Source organism: Falco rusticolus, chromosome 7 (assembly GCF_015220075.1).
Source record: "Falco rusticolus isolate bFalRus1 chromosome 7, bFalRus1.pri, whole genome shotgun sequence".
Classification (NCBI taxonomy): Eukaryota; Metazoa; Chordata; class Aves; order Falconiformes; family Falconidae; genus Falco; species Falco rusticolus.
In genome coordinates, this window is record NC_051193.1 from 42,478,011 (window position 1) to 42,499,729 (window position 21,719).

General features: G+C 41.3%; 1 protein-coding gene across 5 annotated transcripts in view; it reads left to right on the forward strand.

The window, feature by feature from the left end:
* The window catches only part of FBLN5 (fibulin 5), a 60,822-nt gene that overhangs the window by 1,636 nt on the left and 37,467 nt on the right, over positions 1-21,719 (forward strand). Inside the window, exons 2-8 of one of the 5 annotated variants that reach the window (XM_037393774.1) lie at positions 4,227-4,293; positions 5,042-5,102; positions 8,047-8,110; positions 8,753-8,945; positions 11,102-11,156; positions 13,534-13,585; positions 14,740-14,982. In XM_037393774.1, coding sequence (XP_037249671.1) covers positions 8,929-8,945; positions 11,102-11,156; positions 13,534-13,585; positions 14,740-14,982 — 367 coding nt within the window. In that variant the 5' untranslated portion in view covers positions 4,227-4,293; positions 5,042-5,102; positions 8,047-8,110; positions 8,753-8,928. Of the gene's footprint in view, positions 1-4,226; positions 4,294-5,041; positions 5,103-7,904; positions 8,111-8,752; positions 8,946-11,101; positions 11,157-13,533; positions 13,586-14,739; positions 14,983-21,719 lie in introns of those variants that run through there. The other 4 variants (XM_037393772.1, XM_037393777.1, XM_037393775.1 and 1 more) reach the window with 4 other exon arrangements.

The window sequence follows — 21,719 nt, forward strand, 5'->3', positions numbered from 1 at the left end:
AGAGGAGGCTTATTATGAAACTACAAAAATTTGAGGAGTACAGGATTCTAAAGAAAACCAATGAGTCATAACTAGGCTTGCCAGATCTGTCTGGACCCAAACCCAGACTCTGAATAGCACATTGTCTGCAGAGGACTCGGGATCAAGGACCTGCAGAGTGCCATCTGCAGACAGAGGTCTTGTGGATGGTACCTCTGTCTTCACTGGGCTCTTGACAGAATGATGATTGTGGGGTGCTGCCCAGAACCTGCCTACTTGGACTGGGAGCCCTCAGCACTCTGGCTGCCATGTTCTTCTCCTGAACTCGATAAGTAGTTCCAAATTCCTCATACTGGTACTTTTAACAGATGCTTTGCAGGCAACCTGAAGCCTGCACTGCCCCAGTGAAATGTGACTAGTAAATCTAGTTCAAGAAAAGGTTTTCATTAGAAACTAGAAAGGAATAGGGAAACATCAGAAATCATCGCAATTGATCAAAACTTGAAGGGCCAACCTTCCAGTTCAGGAGGTATAAACAAAACTCTGGTGAGAGGCCAAATTGAGCCTGTAACTCACAGGATGAAGGTTATGTGTGCTCTGTCACAGTGACGTGGTCTTGACCTTGTGCTTGGCACAGAGTCCCCTAGTTGCCCAGGCTACTGCTGCATCTATGACTGCTACCAAAAATAGAGAGTACAGAGGAGAGGAGATGGGTTTCGTGTTGAAAAGTTGCACTTCAAAAAGCAGTTGGACTTACCTTCTTGGGTCCTCCTCTCTTTCTCTCCTCCATGGTCTTCTAAAGGTGTCTCAGCAGACCTCCTAATGGCATGTGTTAGTGCCAAGATTGCTGGGAGTCTTAGCCACACATAACTCGGCTTCAGTGCCTGTTCCGTGGTCCCTTTTTTGGGCTACCAAGGGTGGCCACAAAGGCTGTATATTAAATCCTAGACATAGAAAGAAATAGTATGTATTATACCTGAATTCCCAAGTTTATGCTGGAAAAATTTCATGTTTGCTATTTACAGGTGCCAGTTAGGAGTTGACTGGAGCCAGTTTCAGCTGCATGGAGTAACAGAGTAAATGTAAAACGAAGTCCCTATACCATGGATCAGAGCCAGTTTTCTGAGATGTGTAGTTGTTAAGGACAATCTCCAAGAAAATGCACGCCTAAACCACCAACACTAAGTCTCCTGTGCTGTGCTACTGATTTGCCTGATACATTGGATTTACTGTTCTGTATTTTATTAAGTGTTATATGGAAACCTATTAAATACAGTATCTTATTTGGTACCTTCTGTTTTTCTATTACTAAGGACATGTTGTGAGAGATTAGTTACGATAAATAATTCAGCTGTTACATACCTTTGCATTTAATTCACTTAAAATGCTTAATTTCTAAATGTCAGGTGAGTTCTGATGAATTGTTACTCCTAGTTTTCTTGATTTGTTTCACAACCTCTCCTGCTGGCACTTCAATTTTAGGCAGATCCTTGCAAGTATGATTTTTTTGTTTGTTTTTAGTTCTTCTGGTTTGTTTGGTTTTTTGGGTTTTTTTTTCAATTCCACTATGGGAATCTCTTGAAGTTTCTGTAGCAAACAGAGATGAAAAAGAATCACTGAACTTTCTACTATGATTTTATCTTTTCTAAGTACTATTTTTATACCTTGTTCATCTGTTGGCTTTGCAGACTGTTTGGCAGTTTTCCTGCTCTTGGTGTGTCTGAAAAAGAATTTATTATTAGCTTTTATGCCTCTTACGATTTGTTTCTCAAACTTTCTTGGCCTGCTTTTCTGGTTTTTACGTTTAACCTGTCAGAGGTTTTGTTCCTTTCTATTTTCTTCATCTGGCACAACTTCAGCTTCTTGAATTTTGCTTTGAAACAGTGGACGAAATGGGGACTGATTGCTTTGTCAGGCTCCAGCTATGGGCTTTGTTAGCAGTACAAGTGCCTCTGTTGGGAGATGGGTCCAGTTCCACTGACTTTTCACATGGCTACTTGAGGTTCTGGTCCCCTACAGCACCCAAACAGACTGGAGCCCCTGGGAACAGCCAGGCTGCTTCTGCAGGGGGAACTCCCAGTACTGAAAACCAGCACAAGCAAAGCAAAAGCCAACAGATTAAAAAGAAAGAAATAATCTGCTGTAAACTGCATCCTTATGCCAGACTTTGTGAGCACTGCAGCACACGTACAGCAGAACTAGCAAACAGCAGTACATCCCCTGCTCAGTGGAATTGCTGCCTATAGCATTCTGAATCACTTCCTGGTAGCAGCCCTCATTGCTGCACAGCAGTGAATAACGAGTCTGAAAACAAATAGACAACACACATAATTTTTATCACCCATTTTCGTAGCCAGTTTATTTCCAAACAGCATGGTTAACTTGCAAAACCCCAAAACTAAACAGGTAAATTGTGAAATGGTGTAATCCCTGCTACAGGAATAAGTAAATTAAGTGTAGTATTTTCTAAATGGGAAAAAAAGTTTATAAATGTCTTCTGGTGTTAGGAAAGCAGTTGAGTAAGTACAAAATAGTCAAAATTATCCCTCTCCTCATATGGAAACTTTCTGCCACTCCTATATTTGTCTAACATACAACCCTGGAAATCACAAGATAAGGAAAAGATCCAAAAACATGGGCATCTTTGCTGATATTTTTATTGGAAGAAGAAACCAGAAGCCTTTGCTTATATGTGCACCTATAAGAGTGAAGCATGTTTTAAAAGGGAATGTTTTTCACCACTTGGAAAGAAAGAAGCTCTGGAAGAGCGGGCTGATGTCAAGTATTTTTCTGCTCTGGATTCATCAGCAGGGTTCTGGCAGGTGCCCTTACAAAAACAGTGCACATACTTGTGAACATCCAAACATCCCTGTTGAGAGATGGCATTTTCACAGACTTGTTTGGGCTTGCTCAAAACCTGAAGTGTTTGATGGAAAATGCAGAATATTCTTGATGGTACAAAGAGTATTCTTTTGGTTGCTTTGGATAAAAACAAAGTGAATTGCATAAGCAGACTGAAGGAAATATCAAAAAGGAAAAAAAGGAAAAAAAAAAAAAAAAAAGGAAAAACAGAAGGGAGAAAGGATGCTCAACTGAATCTGGGGGAAAAAAACCAAAGCCTTGGCCAAAATGTAAATTCCACGTGATGGAAATAAAGTACCTGGGACAGGAGGAAGCATGGGTGGGTCTGATGTTTTCCTAGTACACATGCCCCAGCAGATGGGGAACACTGCCAGGTTGTCCTGGAAGGGTGAACTACTGTCTCCAGCCAGCTGCTGTAACGTGCGGCTTGGTGCTGTTGTGCTATGGATGTGCCCAGCATGTACGGTGTGGTGCGCAGGTTAGTAAAGAAGTTGCGAAACTGCAAAACACACTGCGGTCTTGAGGCATTTAAGCATAAAATAAATCCATCCGGAATAGTTCTAGGGGAGGTTTTAGTAGATACTTCTGTCTGGTTGTAGTTGGAGACCAACAGTTTACGTATCCCAGGTACTCGTGAAGACTGAATGTTGGTTTGCTCAAATAGCGAAGCGGACTTTAGTCTTGGTCCAGAAGTATTAAGAATTTAAGGTCTTTATTTATGGAAAGTAATTCTTAGCTGAAATTGGCCATAAAGGATTTACATTTGTTATTCAAGGAAGCTGATAAACATCTTGTCGCAGGATTAAAGAGCATTGTTTTCAACCACAAAAAAGCAGAGGAGAAAAGGTGGCAGCCTAGCTTATGTACATGTCAGTCTTCTAAAATAAACAAAACCAAACTGAAGTATCTGTCCAGTTTCAGGCAAAATGTGAATTGCAGTTACCAGAGCTATGCTCAAGGGTGAGATTCAACAGGGGGAAAAAGTGTAAGTATTAATGGTGGCTGGGGCATCATCATCTTGGATACTCACATTAACTCAAGGGGAAGGTGTGACCTCTCAAGATCTTTTGTCTTTAGATATAGCATGATGTTTTATGCACTTCTTATGGGAAAATAGTTTTAAAAGCATAAATGCCAGATGCGTTTACGGATTGAAAAATCAAGAATGTTGTACACTGTTGGAAATTCATAGTAATAGGAAGGGACCTGCTGAGAGTTGTCCCATGCACCAATACTCCTGAGAAAGGTTCTGTACTTTTGCTGGGTAAGTTATAAAAAGCTTTTCATTTGTTTTCTTACCTTACCTTACCTTTGTTGGAGAAAAAAAGAAACCCTGAACCATGCTGAAGCATTCTTGCAAGAATATTACTCTTTTTTTGCCTCAGGTGGCCTTCCTAGAAGATGCTGCAGCTAAAGAGGTGATCATGACTACCAATCTGGATCTCACTAAAGGTAATATACCTGAAATAATTTTGTCTTACAGCAGACGCAGTTCATTGAGCATAAGTTTAAGCTGTTTGGTATGTACCTGCTAGATTCTATTCTACTATTCTTCATTTAATAGGTTGATTAATGATTTCAAGACAATAAAGTGGAGTCAGATGCTGGTCCATGCTTAGTGTTGTGACATTTCAGAATGGACCCAGTGGTGCCTGGGTTTTCAACTGATAACTTCTTTCCTAAAAGAAATTGTGCTGTTAGAAACTAGTATCTGAGTGACCACAGACCTTTAAAGATAGTAACGACTATAAAATGTAGAGTTAGATAAAGAAAACCAAGAACTTTTAATTGTGTGGTCCGTCTGGTAGGGTCCTCTGAGACCATCTGCTACAACATTACAATGGCGCTCTGCTTACTGTTCCTGGAAAGCAGTGGTACTGTCGGTGGTGTTGCCATCCCAAAGGAATGCATGCTTTAGATAAGTGACATCCCCATACAGGAAGGAAGGGACAGATGCTGTATTAGCTCTTTTTTGGTGGTAACTGTGCCATGCTGAGGCAATTGAGCCCCAGGGGACTCAGGCACAACAGGAACTGTTATACTTTCTCCTTCCTAAAAACAATAGTGTGAGCTGCAGATCAACACATGATATCTTGGAGACTCTACATGCCGAGTACATTTTAGTTAGCACTAGTGATGTTTTTACAATTACATATGTTAATTTTCACTGTTAATTCTTGCTTGTGTTATGTTTGGCTAGGAAAGGAAAATACACGTGGGACTGTGCTGCTGAAGCTTCTGGCCTGAGCCATCTGGAACAGGTTATTGCATCGATCATGTTATGAGATGGCCATAACAATTCAGACACTGAATGAAGCAGACTTCAGCTGCTGTGTGAAGTAGTCCATCTTTGAAAAAGGCGAGGAAGCCCTCCCCAAATGCCAAGAATTTGCAATTAAGTTCTTTCCTGGGAGGTGGAAGAAACAAGTCCTACTCTTTTTTTTCAGGCAGAATTGGTGTTTGAGACCAAGTTTCCCATGTGTTTAAATCTATTCATGTGGCAGTAGGGTCAGATGTGTCTATTGCAAATCACTGTCTGTCGTGTGTTATATCAACATGTAACAATATCAAAAGCTTGCTTATTTGGCAGTCTCCAAGAACACTTAGATCAATCTCCACAGTCAGGCAAAAGGCCAATTTGTGAACCTCATGGAGCTTAGGTGCTATTAAAATGCAAGTGTATCTGCAAATGCCCAGCAGTTGTGCTCTATGTGTTTCACCAGTTTTGCTGGTAGAAATTTTGATTCTGTAAGGTTTGGTAGGAGCAAAATGGATGCTCTAAGCATCTAAAGCTTGGGCATATAGGGCCTTAAAGTGTCGCCTCCTGGCAAGTTCCTTTAGTGAATTCAAGTCTGTATGGCTGTATAAAAGATGTCTAAGACTTGGCACTTAGAATGACTTTGGTCTTGCACACCTACCACCACACAGATATGTGTGATTTGACTCTGCTCCTGCAGTTTGATGAAGTCCTTGAGAACTTCAGTTCAGAAAGGGTGAGCTTTAAAAAATGGCAAGAACATCAAAGAAGGGTGTTTGACAGATGTAGTTCTGGAGAACTGTAAGTGTAATATTAGAATTAAAAAAGGAGATGAAGTGTTGTAAAAGTTAGTAGATAAGGACTTGTTTTTGTAAGGCAGATTTTTTGTCCAGGAATGTTGAGTGTAGTTAACTTACTGAGTTTCCTGACTTTTGTACAGCTTTTGTCTTAGCATTCAGAAGCCATTAGATTATGTTCTGTAGTGTTAAGGGTCCCTGTTAACCCAGTGTTGTGCATTATCTGCAGGAGCATGGTGGGATTCATGCATTTGGACATCTCATCCAGGAAGGGTAGAGTTAAGGTTACACAACATAGTGTATGTGCCCGTTATGATTATATATTACATGATTTTTGAAATCCAAGTCTTAAATGTAATTAGAGATATAGTTTCAACCCTAGCTATGCACAAAGCAAACTTTCAGGAACATGTTCAGTTACTTAACAGGGCCCCATTTTATGCTGAGAACTGCTCTGCACCTCCTCATGAAGACAAAAAACATATCAAGGTAATCTGAACAAAGTAGTAGATTTTATAACATAGGGGGATAGTTGAGACCGTTGAAGTGATAGTGCTGCTAGATCTGAAGTTTAGCCACCATCCTGAGCATAAATGATGAAGGTGTCAGCACATGGTGATGAATGATTCATGGTTTTATAGGGTGAACAAAAGGGGGTTTATGTACCACAAACCTCTTCCTTTATGCAACTCTTCATATCAAAGAGAGTTGCGAGAAGGGTGTGGCTGCACCTCATTATTTTGTGGCTAATGGTAGTTACAGAAAGGTACTGCAGAAATTCCACTTAGCCATAACATCAAATCCTTTTATTTAGGAAAAAAAGTCACCACACTGTAAACTAGCCCAAGCTGTGGTTTGGTACACTTTTTATACTCTGGTTTTTTATCCACTCCAGCTGTCAGATGGAGACAGGAGAAATCAAAACATTTGTACAGTATTCCTTCTTAAGGGAGCCCCTTAGGTGGTCAGGTCTGGATTCACCTCCTGTCTCCAGCACTGGAGCACCTCTGCCAGTTGGCTGATGAACCAGAACTCTTTAGTCTGAAGCAATTCTTCGGGAGCAGACCAGTGCTGCAGTTGTATGGTGATCTGGGCATGCGTACAATGATTTTTACTATGTGATGGCGAGGAAAATTAAGTGGATTAGCAAACGAAGTATCAACAAGTGCATGAAGCAAGCTCTTCATCCACACAAATGGGTGGTCGGAGCATCTGCTTTGATGTAGAGCTGTTTCTCATAGTAGATCTTCACACACCTAACACACCATAAGCACTGCTACTTTTAGACTTGCTAGTTCTCCAGACCATTGAGTGTACTGAGAAACACTGAACTTTACAGAGTAATGAGAATGCTCACTGTTAACCTTTTGCCACAATGAAAATTTGCCCAGTCTTTGCTTTCTCTCTGTTGCCAGTTTTCTGACCCATGACAAAACTTTCCTCTCGCAACATACCCAGCAAGCTTCTTCAAAAGTCCCTTGTGTGAGCTTTCGTTAAGCTTTTGGGAAGTCTATTTAAAATGTTAACTGGGTTTTGTTTATCTGCAACTGTATTGACAATGTTTGAATAATTCTAGAGGAGTGTTTAATTTTCCATGCAATGCAGGTGATGTAAGCAACTCACCAAGAGACAGTGTCAGAAATGGCACTGAGCATCTGGTGCCATCATTTTTTAAAAGAAATTTGGACAATTACAGCCAGTTAGCGAGGTACAGATCCTTTCATTTCCCATTGGCACGGATAGGACTTGTGGGTGCTCACTAGTCCTGAGGTAGCTCAAGCTTTGTATCTCAAGCTGGGTATCCATACTTAGAGGCCAGTTTTATGGATATCTATTGTAACAACTCTGTTTCTCTGCCTCTCAATCTGTTACAGGGAGCTATATGATAGATTTTTATCTTGTTGGACATTTCACGTTCCTTAGGAATAAAGGGTTTTCTCAAATGGAAGATTCAACAGAAATTCAAAGTAGTCATTTAATGTCTATGTCTATATTTAATTTCAGTGTTCATCTTTGGATCCAGCATAATCTTTGCAGCATCTGATTGCTTAGCTCTCACATCTCATAAATGTTCTGCTTGACCTACTAAAGCTCTGCCTGCGGCAAAGCTGCAAAACACCTGAAAAAGTACTTTATTTCCTTCCTCTTCAGTCATAACTGGAGATCTGCAAGATATGTCTTTTCTGAGAAATATTTAGTTTCACAAACAGCTCCCGTAAGTATGGGTCAGCTTAAAAAGGGCCAGTGTTTGTAGACTAGCCATTTGTTTTCCTTTGAACGTTTAATTTGTTTATTCCTGTTTTCAAATAATCCCCAAGCAATATAGTTCCTGTAGCGGCAATCATCATGAATTCAAGTTATTCACCTCCCAGAGGGTCAGACCTTTCATCAGTATGCCATTGGCACAAAGCAGCGAGTGTTGCATATTCATCGTCCGAGACACCAGCTAGAGGGCCTCCAAAAAGCCTGACTTTTTTTTTTTTTTTTTTTTTTTTGTTCTCAGAACAAGAAAAACAATCCCTTCCCTTTTCCAGTCCCTTGATAAGGCTTTCTGTCCAATAACGGTGCTCTCTGCTCTGAGGCACTTTTAACTGTGAAGTTTGCAGCGGGAGAGACTTTCCTTCAAGCTGTTAGTGTTTTATCCTGGCAGGCTCCTCGAGGTTGTTGTGAGGAGTCTAGCCAGTTGGTGAGCTTTGTAATCTAAACCAGCTGTCCCAGGCTGAGGCCCCCATTTGCATTGTTTAACATACTTAGAAAATGAAGTGTTCATTTTTAACATTCCTCCTCCAATTGGTTTAATGCTGAATTACAGAAGAGAACTAAGCAAAACCAGGTGCTTTCTCTGTATTCTCTCCAGTGTCTGAGGAGGTACAGACGGCTCCCGATCTTCTCCATTACTTGCTATTTCATTCTTTGGACTATAAATGACTGAGGAACTGAAGTGCTAGCAGAGGGTAATGTTTGGAAAAGCTTTCTAGTTATTCATCAGCACAGACTCTGGTTTTTTTCCACCTTTCCCCAACGGTTTTGGACATGCAAGGATTAAAAAGGTAAGTGGTATGCATGAAATTTCTTTACTTACTGAAGGGAAACCTACTTGTGGAAAATATCTGTGGCAGGGATTCAGTATGCCAATCCACTTGCTGAAGCCATTTGTAAAGAGATGGGATCTCAGTGGTCAGAGGTGGGGAAAGATGATCTGTCTGTTCTAAAGCTGTGCTGTCTCTGACAAGTTCCTTCTTGATCTGTGCTTATACGCTGTGCTTTAGGAACCCCAGCATCTGCAGGAGTGCTGAACTGTGACAGCAAAAGATCCCACTGGCTACAGTAATTGATTTGAAGCTAATTAGTTACTATGCAGAAGTTAATTACTAGTTAAAATATTTTGCCTGCTGGGCAAGCTACTGTGACCAGCTGCATATAGTGTTGATAGGTTGAGCTGCACGCCTGTTAATAATTCTTGAGGGCATATGAGATCTTAAAGTAATAAGCAAGTGGAGAAGGTGGTTGCAGGCAGAACACATATGAGGCAGTAAGGTCACCCCCACACACACACCAAGAGGAAAGAATACATCATCTTGTAACAACAGAAACTAAAGACTGTCTAAAAACATCTGAGTTTTGTCTGACCAGTTTTATAGCGGGTTTTGTTAGCGTGCACTGCTCTGCAATAGTGCAGAGCACAGCCCAGTTACTAGGTATGTTAACATTCAGCTGCAACCTGTTGTATTTCCTTCTGGTGCTGTTCTTGCTATATGTAAAGCGAGTATGCAGTCTTTATACCAGTGCATGCTCTAAAATCTCTTCAAAAAGATTTGAGGAATCAATAAATGAAGTGCAAGCCTAAATGGATAACCTCGTACTTTGGATGCCTTGCATCCAACTCTAAGGAAAAGTCTGCACCCAATTTGCCTTTCCTTCTCACTTAAAAGCTGCCAACAAGCACGGTCTGTCTCTGCAGCACTATGAACAACCATTTCAGGGTTTATGTTTACTTTTCAGAGCTCTTGTCTATTGCCTCATTTCAAACAAATTTGTTCAAATGTATCGGTCACTGTTCGTGTGTGGTTTTGTCTGATGCATTTGTAGGTCTTGTTCAGCAGCTCAGTTTGCACTGGAAATCAAAGACAGCTCTAAGAGAGAAAATTGGCAGCTTGCTTGGGTAGCAGAACTAAAGCTACCTAAAATATCCCTTGCTTCCTGTACGGGTTTTGTGGGAACATATTGTATACAATTGCCATTCAGAACTAGAATCCAAGATAAGCAAGATGTGGGTCTAATTGTATTGAGAAGACGTTTTATATAAGGCAGTGGTAAAACACTGAAATCCATAGTACACAGAAAACAATAATTTCTTACTGTTCTTTCCTGGTTTTCTGTCTGCTAGTAAATACTTGGGTGTGGGAGCTTGGTTGATCAGAATTTTTACGCTCCAGGTAAGGAGTTCCAAAAACAGCTGTAGAGCTCTGTTAGCAAGGGATCCTCTTCTTTCAGTTGCAGTGAAGAGACCCAGTAGGTCCCACTAGATGCTAAGATGATATAACTGGGGAAGGCTCCATTGAAGGTAGTAACTTCTAGTAGCTGATGACCTGGCACAGTGTGTCTACTTGCAGAGCAACGTATTACTCAAGATTGAGTAAAGGGACAGAATCTGGCCCTAAGAAAATGGATTAATCTCAAATATAATCTCCTGGGGATGAAATGCGGTTTAGCGGTTAGAGCAACTGGCTTGGATTCAGGACCTCCTGCATGACATGTCTGCAGCCCTGCCAATGCATCGCACTGCGAGCTCAGGCAGGGCCTATGCTCTGGTTTACCCATCTGTAAAATGTGCATAATGTGAAACAAAACCTTTTATAGTCTCAAAAGGAAGGTGTCAGAGAGGGGCAAAAATGCTTCATTGAACATTGCACACTTGTTCATTAAAGAGCTGCTGTGTGGGGTGTCATAAAAAATAGATTAGTTAACAGACACATACGTCTGATTCCCATCCCAGTTGCATAAAACCACAGTAAAATGAGTGACCCTGAGATATGAATCTGGCCCACAGTTGTATTATTCCTCCTCCAGAGGCCAAATTAATGTTAGCAAAACTGTGGAATACACTGAAGTGTCACTAGATATTAATTTGTCCATGTGTATTGAATTCTATATAATGAGTCTGGATATCAGAATATCTTCAGCCTATTTTCTGTGCACATTACAGGATACTGACTGCTTTCACACTGGCCGTCTGCCTTTCAAGCCCTGGAAAAGCACAGGTGAGAGGTGCACGCAGAGATCTATGTACTGGTTTGTGCTGAAGTGCTATATGGCATGAGACTTAACTGGCTAGCAGGTGAATAGGAAGCTCTGTGGTCTGGGGTTTACATGAAAAGGAAGCTGTGTGGTCTAAGGGTTTAGAGGGGAGAACCTGGAGCCAGCAGGATTCTGGAGTTGAACATGGACTGAACTTATTGGCTCATCCTTGCCAGCTCAGCAAAATATCCCTGTAGAAACCTGGACCTCACTGAAAATCTGGTTCTGCCTCTGAGCTGAACACTTCTGGGAGAGGAAATAAGAAAAGCCATCCCATGAGAGCAGGGACAGCTCATTTCTGTGGTGGGGAACATCCATGCTTGAAAAACTTACTCGTATAAATAGTAGTTTTCTGTGTATAGCAGAATTTTGTCTTAAGACTGTTTAATTTTTGGACTGTGATCCTGAATGACTGCATCCTAGTTTACATTTTAATTTATGCCTGAAATCATTTTTGTTCAAGAGGCAGGACTTTTGAGGGTGTATGGAAGTAAATCAGTCCAGTTCTTGAAATAGCAGAAGCATTAGTTCTTTGTGTTCTTGGACTTTAAATTAGGAAAAACAGTTCCCAAAGGCATGTTAAGTTTGGATTCCTAGTTGATAATCCAGATATACTCAGTGTCCAAAGCTGTGTTTCTAAATACTTTTGCCAAAAGTCTCTGAAGTGTACTTGGTTTTTTTCTACTACATTGAAAATTTCCTGCACATAGCACACATTGATATTTTTGTGAACATCAGATCTGTATGGGAAATGGTTTTCATGCCCCTGGAGAACTGACTTCAAGGTTTTGTTTTTATAATTTTAAAAATATTGTTTCCATTGTGATTTTTATGAACATCTTTTACCTTAAATCAATTGTTGCTGTCTAAGCAAAAAGCAACTTGAAACCAAGATGATAGCAGTTAATTCCTAGAACAAAGTTCTAGAAAGTTGTTGAAACCAGTTCTACAGTAGTTTCATATATGCTTCTGAATCATCATTTACTGTCCAAAAGAAAGTAATTTTGTTCAAAACTACCTTAACTTTTCCTGCTAACCCAGGTGTACTGTATACACCACAGCACAGACAAGAGAATAAAAGCTAGAGTACGTACATTCATTAAAATACATGGCTGATTGTACATTCTTCCATCAGAATATATTGGCTTTCCACAACATGATACCAAAACATCTCAGAATGCCAAAATAAATGAAAGCAGAATTCCTTCATACTTGTTTGACACTTCTAGCAGTGGTGTTGTGCATTCATCTGTGCAAGTGGCAGGTGCATTCCAAACAGTACCATCTGTTTCACTTTGTGTCCCCTCCCTTGTTCCTGCCATGGCCACTTCCACTGGCTTACTCCTCTAACCCATTGCCTCCTATCTACAACCTACTACCTTTCCAAGCATGAACCCAAGTACTTTACTCTTCCGCTGATTTCTTCCACAAAGTCCAAAAATAAGTGTCTTCGTCATTTAGCTATAACAAAAAAGGAAAGTACCTTGAGCGCACTCTGTCCCTCTGGCTACCTCAGTGGTTCCTGTTCTGGATCTCTCTTGCTTGCGTTCCTCGGTATAACCTATTTACTGGCGGGATCCCATGCTTGTGTCAGCTGTTTGACCCACGGCTAAAAAGCTGGAGGCCCACCCAAAAAACTAGGGAGGAGCAAGGAACGGTTTTAGTGGGCTTTGACTCGATCACCGCCAGGACCCTCACAGCTCTGGAAGTGCTGCGGGTTACTGAGGAGGTGCCTAGGACTCAAGGTGGCAGCCCTGACAAAGACCAGCGCCACAGGGTGGGAAGGAACAAGGCCCCCAGTAACCTTGCAGGCCTAGGATGTGTCATCTAAAGGTTTATGCTCCAAAAACCAAAAGGCTTGGTGTAAATGAAAAGCCTTACTTTCATTAAGCTTGTTATGTTTTAACTGTGGCTTAAGTTCAGTCGGATGGCTGACATGTTGAAGCAGATGTACCAAACAGACCGTCCGTGGAGTTCTAGAGCCTGTTAGAAAGGTTAGCTAGTGCCTTTTAACTGAGCATCCCCCCCGCCCCGGCAAAATGAGCCCCCCCACCCCAGCTCTGGCAAAAAGACCCCAAAACACACGACTAAGTTCTCTTTGAACAGACGATGTGGAGCCCATCGCAGGTTACGGCGGGGCCTGCCTCTGAGCTAAGGGGCTGCCCTTGTGCTGAGGCCCCAGGTCTGTGCCTTGCTGGCTGCCCTCTGGGGAAGGGGCTTTGGTTCGGTGTGCTGGAAACTGCTGGACAACTGTACTAAGCAGAATAATCCAGATGAGCATTTGACTCTGCAACCCTCTCCTTTCACAGTCACTGACTGTCCTTTGTTTTCTCATTTTAGCAACAATGCACTAATGGGTTTGACCTGGACCGTGCCTCTGGGCAATGCTTAGGTAGGACTTTAATTAAACCAGTACGTTTCAATTGGGGTTCAGAAATCCTGACTTTACTGAGTTAACATTGTGCTGTTGTTAGTATGTTTTACTTGAAAAGTTCTTGCTGTGTGACACATATGTGTGTTTGTATGTATGTATATACAAAAATATAAATATATATATATATAAGTGTGTGTGTGTCTGTATGAACATGAGTTTACTCCAGTCTTTGACACCGTTGAGATACTAATGGGCTGTCAGTGTTTCTCAAATAGCAACGATGCATTTTGAAGGGAGCTTGGTCTAGTTGCCAAATGACAAGGGTTGTTCACTCTCCTCTTCCTCCTTCAAATTCAGTATTTACAGTCTTTGTTGGCAGCCTCCACCTGGAGGCTCAGATAAAGTCTACCACAGCTCCACGTAGAAACCCCAAGTAAATTGTTGAGGTGATATAGGGAAACACACCCTTTGCCCTATAGCATGTTTTTATCAATGGCACTCAATCCTCAGGGCAGCACCTTCTGCATGCATTAAAGTCACTCAAACAACAAGGGAAAAAAACAGCAACAGATTGCTTGCTCTGTTGTTGCTGCTGTGTCCCAAGAGCCAGGCAAGTCCTCAGTTTAGCCAAACTATTTGTACCTTTTTCAATTTAATTTGGCGATGATCTCAATCAGAGCAAGAAAGAGGCCTGAACTGCATCCCCAGATCTGAACATCCCTAACTTTTTCTGTGGGAGGGAGCTTAGGAGTTCCAAATCAGGATCCAAGTTTCACAGCTGGGCAAACCAAACCACCAGTGTTTGAAATCCCGATCTGCATGTTGTGGTTTGGACAGACCCTCTCAGAGGAACAGGCGGTAGCATGCTGTAGCCATGTGTAAATCAGTGTTTAAACTGAACATTTATGGAATAGCAAAGCAGGCTTCCCCTCTCCCTCCACCCTCTAATAGTGAAGCAAAAGAAGTAGAACACAGGGTAATGTTGAATATATGGGATGTTTCCTGGTTTGGTATGATCTAACTTCAAAATAAGGCTCAACAAGGAAGGATTAGCTTTTCCGTTCAAAGAGAGTATAATTTTTTTTAGGAAAATCTAAGAAAAATGTTAAGTATTTTTTGATAGGTTCCATTCAGAAGCAATCACTCATTTAACTTTTGCAATTTCTTTCCAGATATTGATGAATGTCGGACTATTCCTGAGGCCTGCAGAGGAGATATGGTGTGTGTCAACCAGAATGGTGGCTATTTATGTGTACCCCGAACAAACCCAGTGTATCGATCACCATATCTGAACCCTTATTCAAATATTTATCCACCACCCCCAGCACCAGGCCCCATTCCTAACTACCCTACTGTTACAAGACCTTTGATGTGTCGATTTGGTTACCAGTTGGATGAAAACAATCAGTGTGTTGGTAAGTAGTGGAAATATTTATTCTATATTTTTATTTATATTAAAGCTTATCTGACATTGCAGAAACAATTGTCCTGCAATTGTCCTTTTGTTACTGAATCACCCAGTCCCAGTACTTTGAAGTTCAGCTCCATGTTTTTTAAAGGATATGAGCTGTACATTTCATATGGGCATTATTCAATGCAAGCTAAGATATGATTTAATCCTATTATTTAATCAGGAAACTCACTTTTATGAGAGGAGCAATGTTTTTATGAAATAACTATCTGATGGCAGGTGGTTTGTCAATGCATCAAAGGCATGCTCATGATGCTCGTGATTCTGTCCTTGAGAGAGAAGGTGGCCCTCTATTTGAAGTGTTAGATGGGGACCGAGGAAAACTTGATTCAGTTCTTGGCCATGTGCGACCTTGTTCAAATTTCTGGACCTTGGTCTTCCTTCTGTAAATGGTAAAAATAAGAATTGTTTCCTCCCATGCTGTGCATCCTTCACTTGGACTATAAGCCCTTTGGAGCACATACATTTCTTAACTTAGAGGGTGGTACACAACTGTTAGCACTGCCATTGCTTTAATGACTAGAGACTCCAGCTGAGACTGGAAGTCCCTTGTTCAAGGCACTGTGCAAACGACACATGGGGAAAGAATTGCTGCCCCAACAGAATGCTGATGTTGTCTTAGCACCTTAATGTTCTCAAGTCTCCAATATAGAAAAAAAAACAAAACCCAACCCCAAACTATGAAAGATGTCTTGAGTTGGTAGTTTTTCTGCTTTTGCATCTTTTGCTAGATTCTGATTCTACTTATACCATTTTATACTGCGCTTAACTTCATGACAAGGCGTTACTCAAATTTAAGGGACGTTTAGATCATATCCTCTTGGTTTGCTTGCTTTTGATAATGACACGTTACAAAGGAAGGGAAAGAAAAATTCTGAACTACATGGAAGTAAATTCCACTGTCCAAAATATTTATTTTGATGCCAGACTTGGAATCCAGAGATCAGGATCAAACTGATGCCTCGGGGTAAATAGTAGCTCAGGTCTACTACAAAGTTAATCTATAACCACAACCACTACTTATTTCTCTATCTCAGATGTCCTAATGAAAGTGAGATTTTTATCTGTTAATACATGTAGCTAATTGTCTGAAGGTTTTTATCCAAATTTTTGTTGAAACAGGACTGGTCTTTGACAAGGAAAAAAGCTGAAACCACACAAGATATGAGCTTTCAATAGAGAATTTTGCCTGTCTTTAGACTAAGGAACTGCATTTAACTCAGAACATTTCTTTTTTTGAATGCTGCTGCAGAACAACATAAGAGCTAAGACTGACTTGTCTTTTAGGCTGATTCTGCCCTATTGTCTGACATTTCTGGCAGGACTTGGTTTCAGCTGATGTACTTTGTTTCCTTCCCTTGTGAGGAGACCATGATGCTTCACGGGAGCTGTGAGAGTCTGGATTTAAATTCAGCTATTGCGGCACATTTTTCTGTCTTTGAATCATTGCCCTCATTATGTTCCAAGGTGGGAAAAACTTATTTTCTCACCAGCACTAGCAGTAATACCTACTGGAAAATTTTACAAAAACTGGGGTTTTTTAATGAGGAGTCTTGAAATCCTGGGATAACTGATGAGTTTGCTGTAAAAATAAGCATGTATACTGTCCAGTCCTTTGAAAACTGCAACTAGTCCTTCTCATCTTAGCAAACTTATCAACCTCAGCTGTTTTATGTACTGACTTGCAGATTTCCAGAAGTGTTTTCATTTTGCTAACTTTGATGTAGACAAATCAGGAAATGGGACAGTTAATGGAAAAGTGCTGAAGTCAAAGTGGAAATTAAACCCCTATATTTTACTGTTTGGCCTGCTGCATGCAAACCATACTAATCAAAACAGGTGGATTTTGGAAAATTTTGCAGTGGACCTTCCAGCCTGTGAAGGGCTTATATGTTCCTATCCATGCCGGCAGAAATGTGAGGACTATTGCTTTCTTGAGTCAGAGCTGTTCACTTCTTTAACTTTCAAATACGGCAATTTAACTGTGAGGGAAAATTTGGTGAATAGAGACATTGACAAGAAAAGATTGTAAAGGACAGACGGCCATTTGAGTACCACAGTGAGATAGGAGTGGTTTTTGAAAGTCTACACTAGGTTTGAATTTGGGCAGATGGTGGATCATGTTTGTGTTAAAGGAAGAAACCCAAAACTTAAAGAAAACAAGACCTGTCTGTGCTGGGGGTAGATTTCATTTCTCATTTAGTGAAATTCTCTGGAGACATTCACTGCCTTGATGCAGTATTTATTTGTGTACCTGTGTGCCCGAGGATGGAAAGTGTGGACACCAAGGGAAGTGGTACAAGTACATGTCTCGCTGCACTGGTGGTAGAAAGGCATGATCCCCTGTTCCCAGGACTTCTGGTGCAGCTAATAGGGTGATGTGCAGTTTCATGCTTGAAGGCCTTGGGGGCAAGACACTGGGGAACCTTGACAAGGTCCTCAGGATCAACCAGAATTTTGCCCAGGTTATTCAAGAAAGTCTGAATCACATGAATCATGGCTCCAGGCTATTATAAGCTAATTATAAGCATTGCTCATGTTAATGGTACTTTAGTTGCTCTGTGCTTCTCTGCTTGTCAGCATTCAGCATGCTCTTAGGATATGAAGCACTTCAAGGATTGATTTTATGGTGGGATGGTTGAAAAGAGAAAACTGGAAGCTATGTTGCCCAGTAGCTGAGCCACTATATTAATTACAGGCTTGTTATGTTGGTGGCCTGGCACCATCTTCCAGCACCTTCTTTCCAAATAAAATTAGTCACAGGTATTTCCATTAGAGGTGATGAGACTGTTTGCTATTGACTTCAGGGGAAACAGAGCTATTCTAATGCCAATGTTTCTGAGAAATCTCCAGTTTTAAACAGCGTACACATTTTTGTCTGGTCAGATATGGAGTTACAGGTCTGGGCCACATTTTCTATTGTTAGGCCAACAGAAATCTTTACTTTCTCTTTAAATTCCAGTCAAAACGGCTTATTAAACACAGGAACCTTCCCTGGGAGATTTGCAGTCTCAGCTTTGAAGTGCTGAGCTTCCAAAGTGAAACAGAATAAAAATTTGATCTAAAAGCTGTATGAGATTTAACAAGCTTTTTTTTATTATTATTATTTTTTTATCCCCACCTTTGCCAGAGCTGACAGAAATGTAGGAAGGCTGTGAGAAGGTCGCTTTGTCCCAGCCTGGCATCTAGCCTGCCTGCCAGGGCTGTGCGTTCCCTGGCTCTCAGAGGAATCTGCACCCCTGGTGGTTCAAATAACATTCCCCCTCATGAGGTGTGGCTGATGTATTCCAACACAACAAAAATAGAAATATAAGCCATTCTTCTCCCTTTCAAGCTTTTTTGGCCATATCCGTTCTGGCCTGGATGGTCACAGACAAGGGTAAGGTGCCCACGTTCCTTCCCCATCCTGTTCATCACTCGGTCTTAGCAAAACTCTTATCTCCAGATCTCGTCCTTTGTGAAAACAAAAGCTTTCCTGGCACAAGTGCCTCCCAAAGATACCTGTCAGTGACCACTTTGCCCAATCCTGTGTCCTCTGCATGGTGCAAAAGTAGCTGTAGCCATTTGTGGCAACAGGCAGAGAAATATTTTAATGATAATTACTTTTAAAATCTTCTGTGCGTTTGATTCCCAATACGTGGTATTCTTACCCCTGGAGCTGCTGAATGCTTTGTATCTTGTATGTGTAAATGTCCTGTGTTTTCAACAGCACGAAGTCTGTGTACACTCATTCCAAAGCAGGTTGGGAATGACTTATAACCACAATTAATGCTGGAATAAAAGACCACATACAGGAAAAAGCAAAGAACATCTAGCACAAGAGCACTGCTTGAACTGTTTGTCTTCTGATGCTACTTCTCTATAAATACAAAATGGTTAGTCATTATAATGATTTTTTGTTCAAGGAACTTGATCTAGTAACTGTTGACAGGATTAAACTGCAGCAAGGGCCCGTGTTCTTGCATTATACATTCATATGATGAGGGCTATTTCCAATTTCCCCTCACTCCACCTTGCTGTTTCATGATTTACAATGATCTTTAAAACACGCCTCAAGCACAGATCCTTCCGGGCATTGTGGAAAGAGCTGTAATGGGTGGGCTCTTGTTTTTGCTTTCTCTCCCATTAATGCATGTGCACAATGTGTGGAGATGATGGGGGTGTGGAGGCATCTAAGAGAGTTAAATGGAGGAACTGGAGAAAGCAGACCACAAAGACATAGAAGTAGGTGTTAGGAAAGGTGTAAGCATAAGGCAAGATGAGTATGACCTGCAGGCAGAAAGAAGGGAGGAGGCCAGAGGTATTAATAAAATAGAAAAAAGGCATCGTCTTCTAGAAGAAAGAAGCATAAAACCAGGGAAATGGAAAGATGCTTTTTTCCAGATTTAAGAGAGAACTGTTCTTCGAGGCCTCATCTGTAGAGCAGTCATTGCTTCAGATTTCCCCATTTCTCAAAGACTGCCAGGACCTCCTACGTTCCCCCCCTACACGTCCCCAGTCCTACATTTGTGGAGTGAAACTAGTGAAACTTCTTCCTTCAAAACATTACTTTTGCACAGATGGGTTTTAGATCATTATCATTTATATCGTAAGAATACCTAAAACCCACATCCAAGCTGCCATTGTACTGACCTGCCCTGTGTGCAGCCTCATTAAGAACAGCCTATGCCTAGATGAGGTTTCAAGCAAAATGAAGGAACCAGATGTGCATGTCTGGGAAGAAAGAAGGGAAATGAAGATAGAGGGAACTGAGAGGAGGTGCCCAGGTCTTGTGGCAGGCCCACAGCTGGACTGGGAATAGAGCCCAGAATTCCTTATCCAGTGGCTTAGCCACTAAGCCAAGCTGACTCCTAATAGTGACTTTTCTAGTGACCTCTCTGGGCATATAGAAACGGGAGGAAGAAAAAGAGGGAAATGCAGCAAGGAAATTATGCCCTGAAAGGGGCTGTGTAAAGAAGAAGAAAAAAACGGAATCTGCTCCTGCCATGGCCTTTTTTAACCCTATTTGGTTCAGCTCTGTCTGTGTCTTTCCCCTTTCCTCTTGGTCTGTGAGACCTGAAGGCTATGCATGTTAGGGCAGCACTGCCATCATGTCCAAATTAGCTAGGAAAAAAAAAAGAAAGCTTGCATGAGAACAGGTTCCACAAGAGGTTTCAGGCAGCCTACTGAAAGGATATGTAATTGATGACAACTCCTCATTAAATTAAGGGCCATGTTGTGTAGTCTTTATTCCTAAGGTGGTTTTCCTATTGGGTTTTGTATGGGGAAATGTAAATTTGGACCTCACGCTGCTGTAGTAACAGAAAAGTTGCCTCTAAAGCATCTCAAGAAGAAGCTGTAGTTGGTAGCTAAGTCTTGGGTTGGAGGATTTTTCATTCAGATTCTGACTTTGCTGTAGATAAACATGCTGGGTATTTTGGGGCTTCAGGTCATTCTGCTAGTCCTTACAGTAGGGTCCATCAGTAGGGTCATTCCTACAGAAATTTGACTATCAATAAATGTATCCTTCCCCAGCAGAATTTACCAAGGAGGATGAGCGTGGAAATGCTGCTTTTCACTGAAATGAATCAATTTCTGGTGGAGGAGTTGGCTTTATACATAATATTGCTGTCCGTATCTGTCTGTAGCAGGGTAAACTGCGCCTTCTGTGGCTTGGATTATTCCTTTCATTCTTTGCTAAGTGCAGTGTGGGAGGAGTATGGTCTGGTGGTTAAAGCACAGGCGAGTGCTTTGTTTATTTGTGAAGCTTCTACTACTCACAGAGAAATAAGTAAAACTGAACCAAGAACTATAACGTGCAAGCCAGCAAGGCTGGCATGTTATTAAGAAAACTGGCATCTCCGTGCACTGGAATGCAAAGTAGCAGACTCCTGGGTATGGCAAAGTGTAACGGTTATTGCAAGTCCTTCATTCTGTATGTCAGTGCCTTTCAGGCGTCACTGACTGACTGTATTTATGTGTGATGATGTGAGAAGGGAAAATAAACACTGAACTACAGTCATTCTGTGTGGATATCTGGATAGTCAACTGGAGACCATAAACTTTTAGACCTCTGATTACAGGCGCCGTTGATTTTGGTGAAGGTTTTATGGTCTTGGAGCAGGAGTTCTTACAGTGAATTTATTTTTTAAAATAGCTAACTAAATAATAACTAAATGAGTTAAAATCAGATTTAAGTTAATCTGTCTTGAGCCTAGGCCACTGTAGCTTATGGCTGGGGAGTTTGGTACCATGTTTTCCTCCCGCCAGACTCCTGATACCATGATAAGGGTTTCCTAGACATTGTGAGAGAAGAATTAACAGCTGGTCAGAAGACGACCTTATTATTAAAAACTGTGGCCACCAGGAGTGTTTGAATTTGCTTTCACCTCTAGCTTGAGCTAAACTGATTCTGTCGGTGGAAGTGTCTTCCCCTGCTTATTGGGGTGTTAAGAAGTTTTCTGTTTTTTTCTGTGCTGGGAGCCAGCAGGAAAGCACAGTGACATACAGAGGGGGACAGCTGAATGATAACTTGCCACGTTACAAAACATAACTTTGGTTTGTATGCAGAGAAGGGGCATAAGCACAGAAGGGACAATGTCTGTGTCATCTTAGATATGCAGGCCACAGTCCAGACACAGGACGGTTAAAATCTCTCTAGACTGTGACCTCTCTGTTTGCTGGCATGTTTCAGTTTTCTCT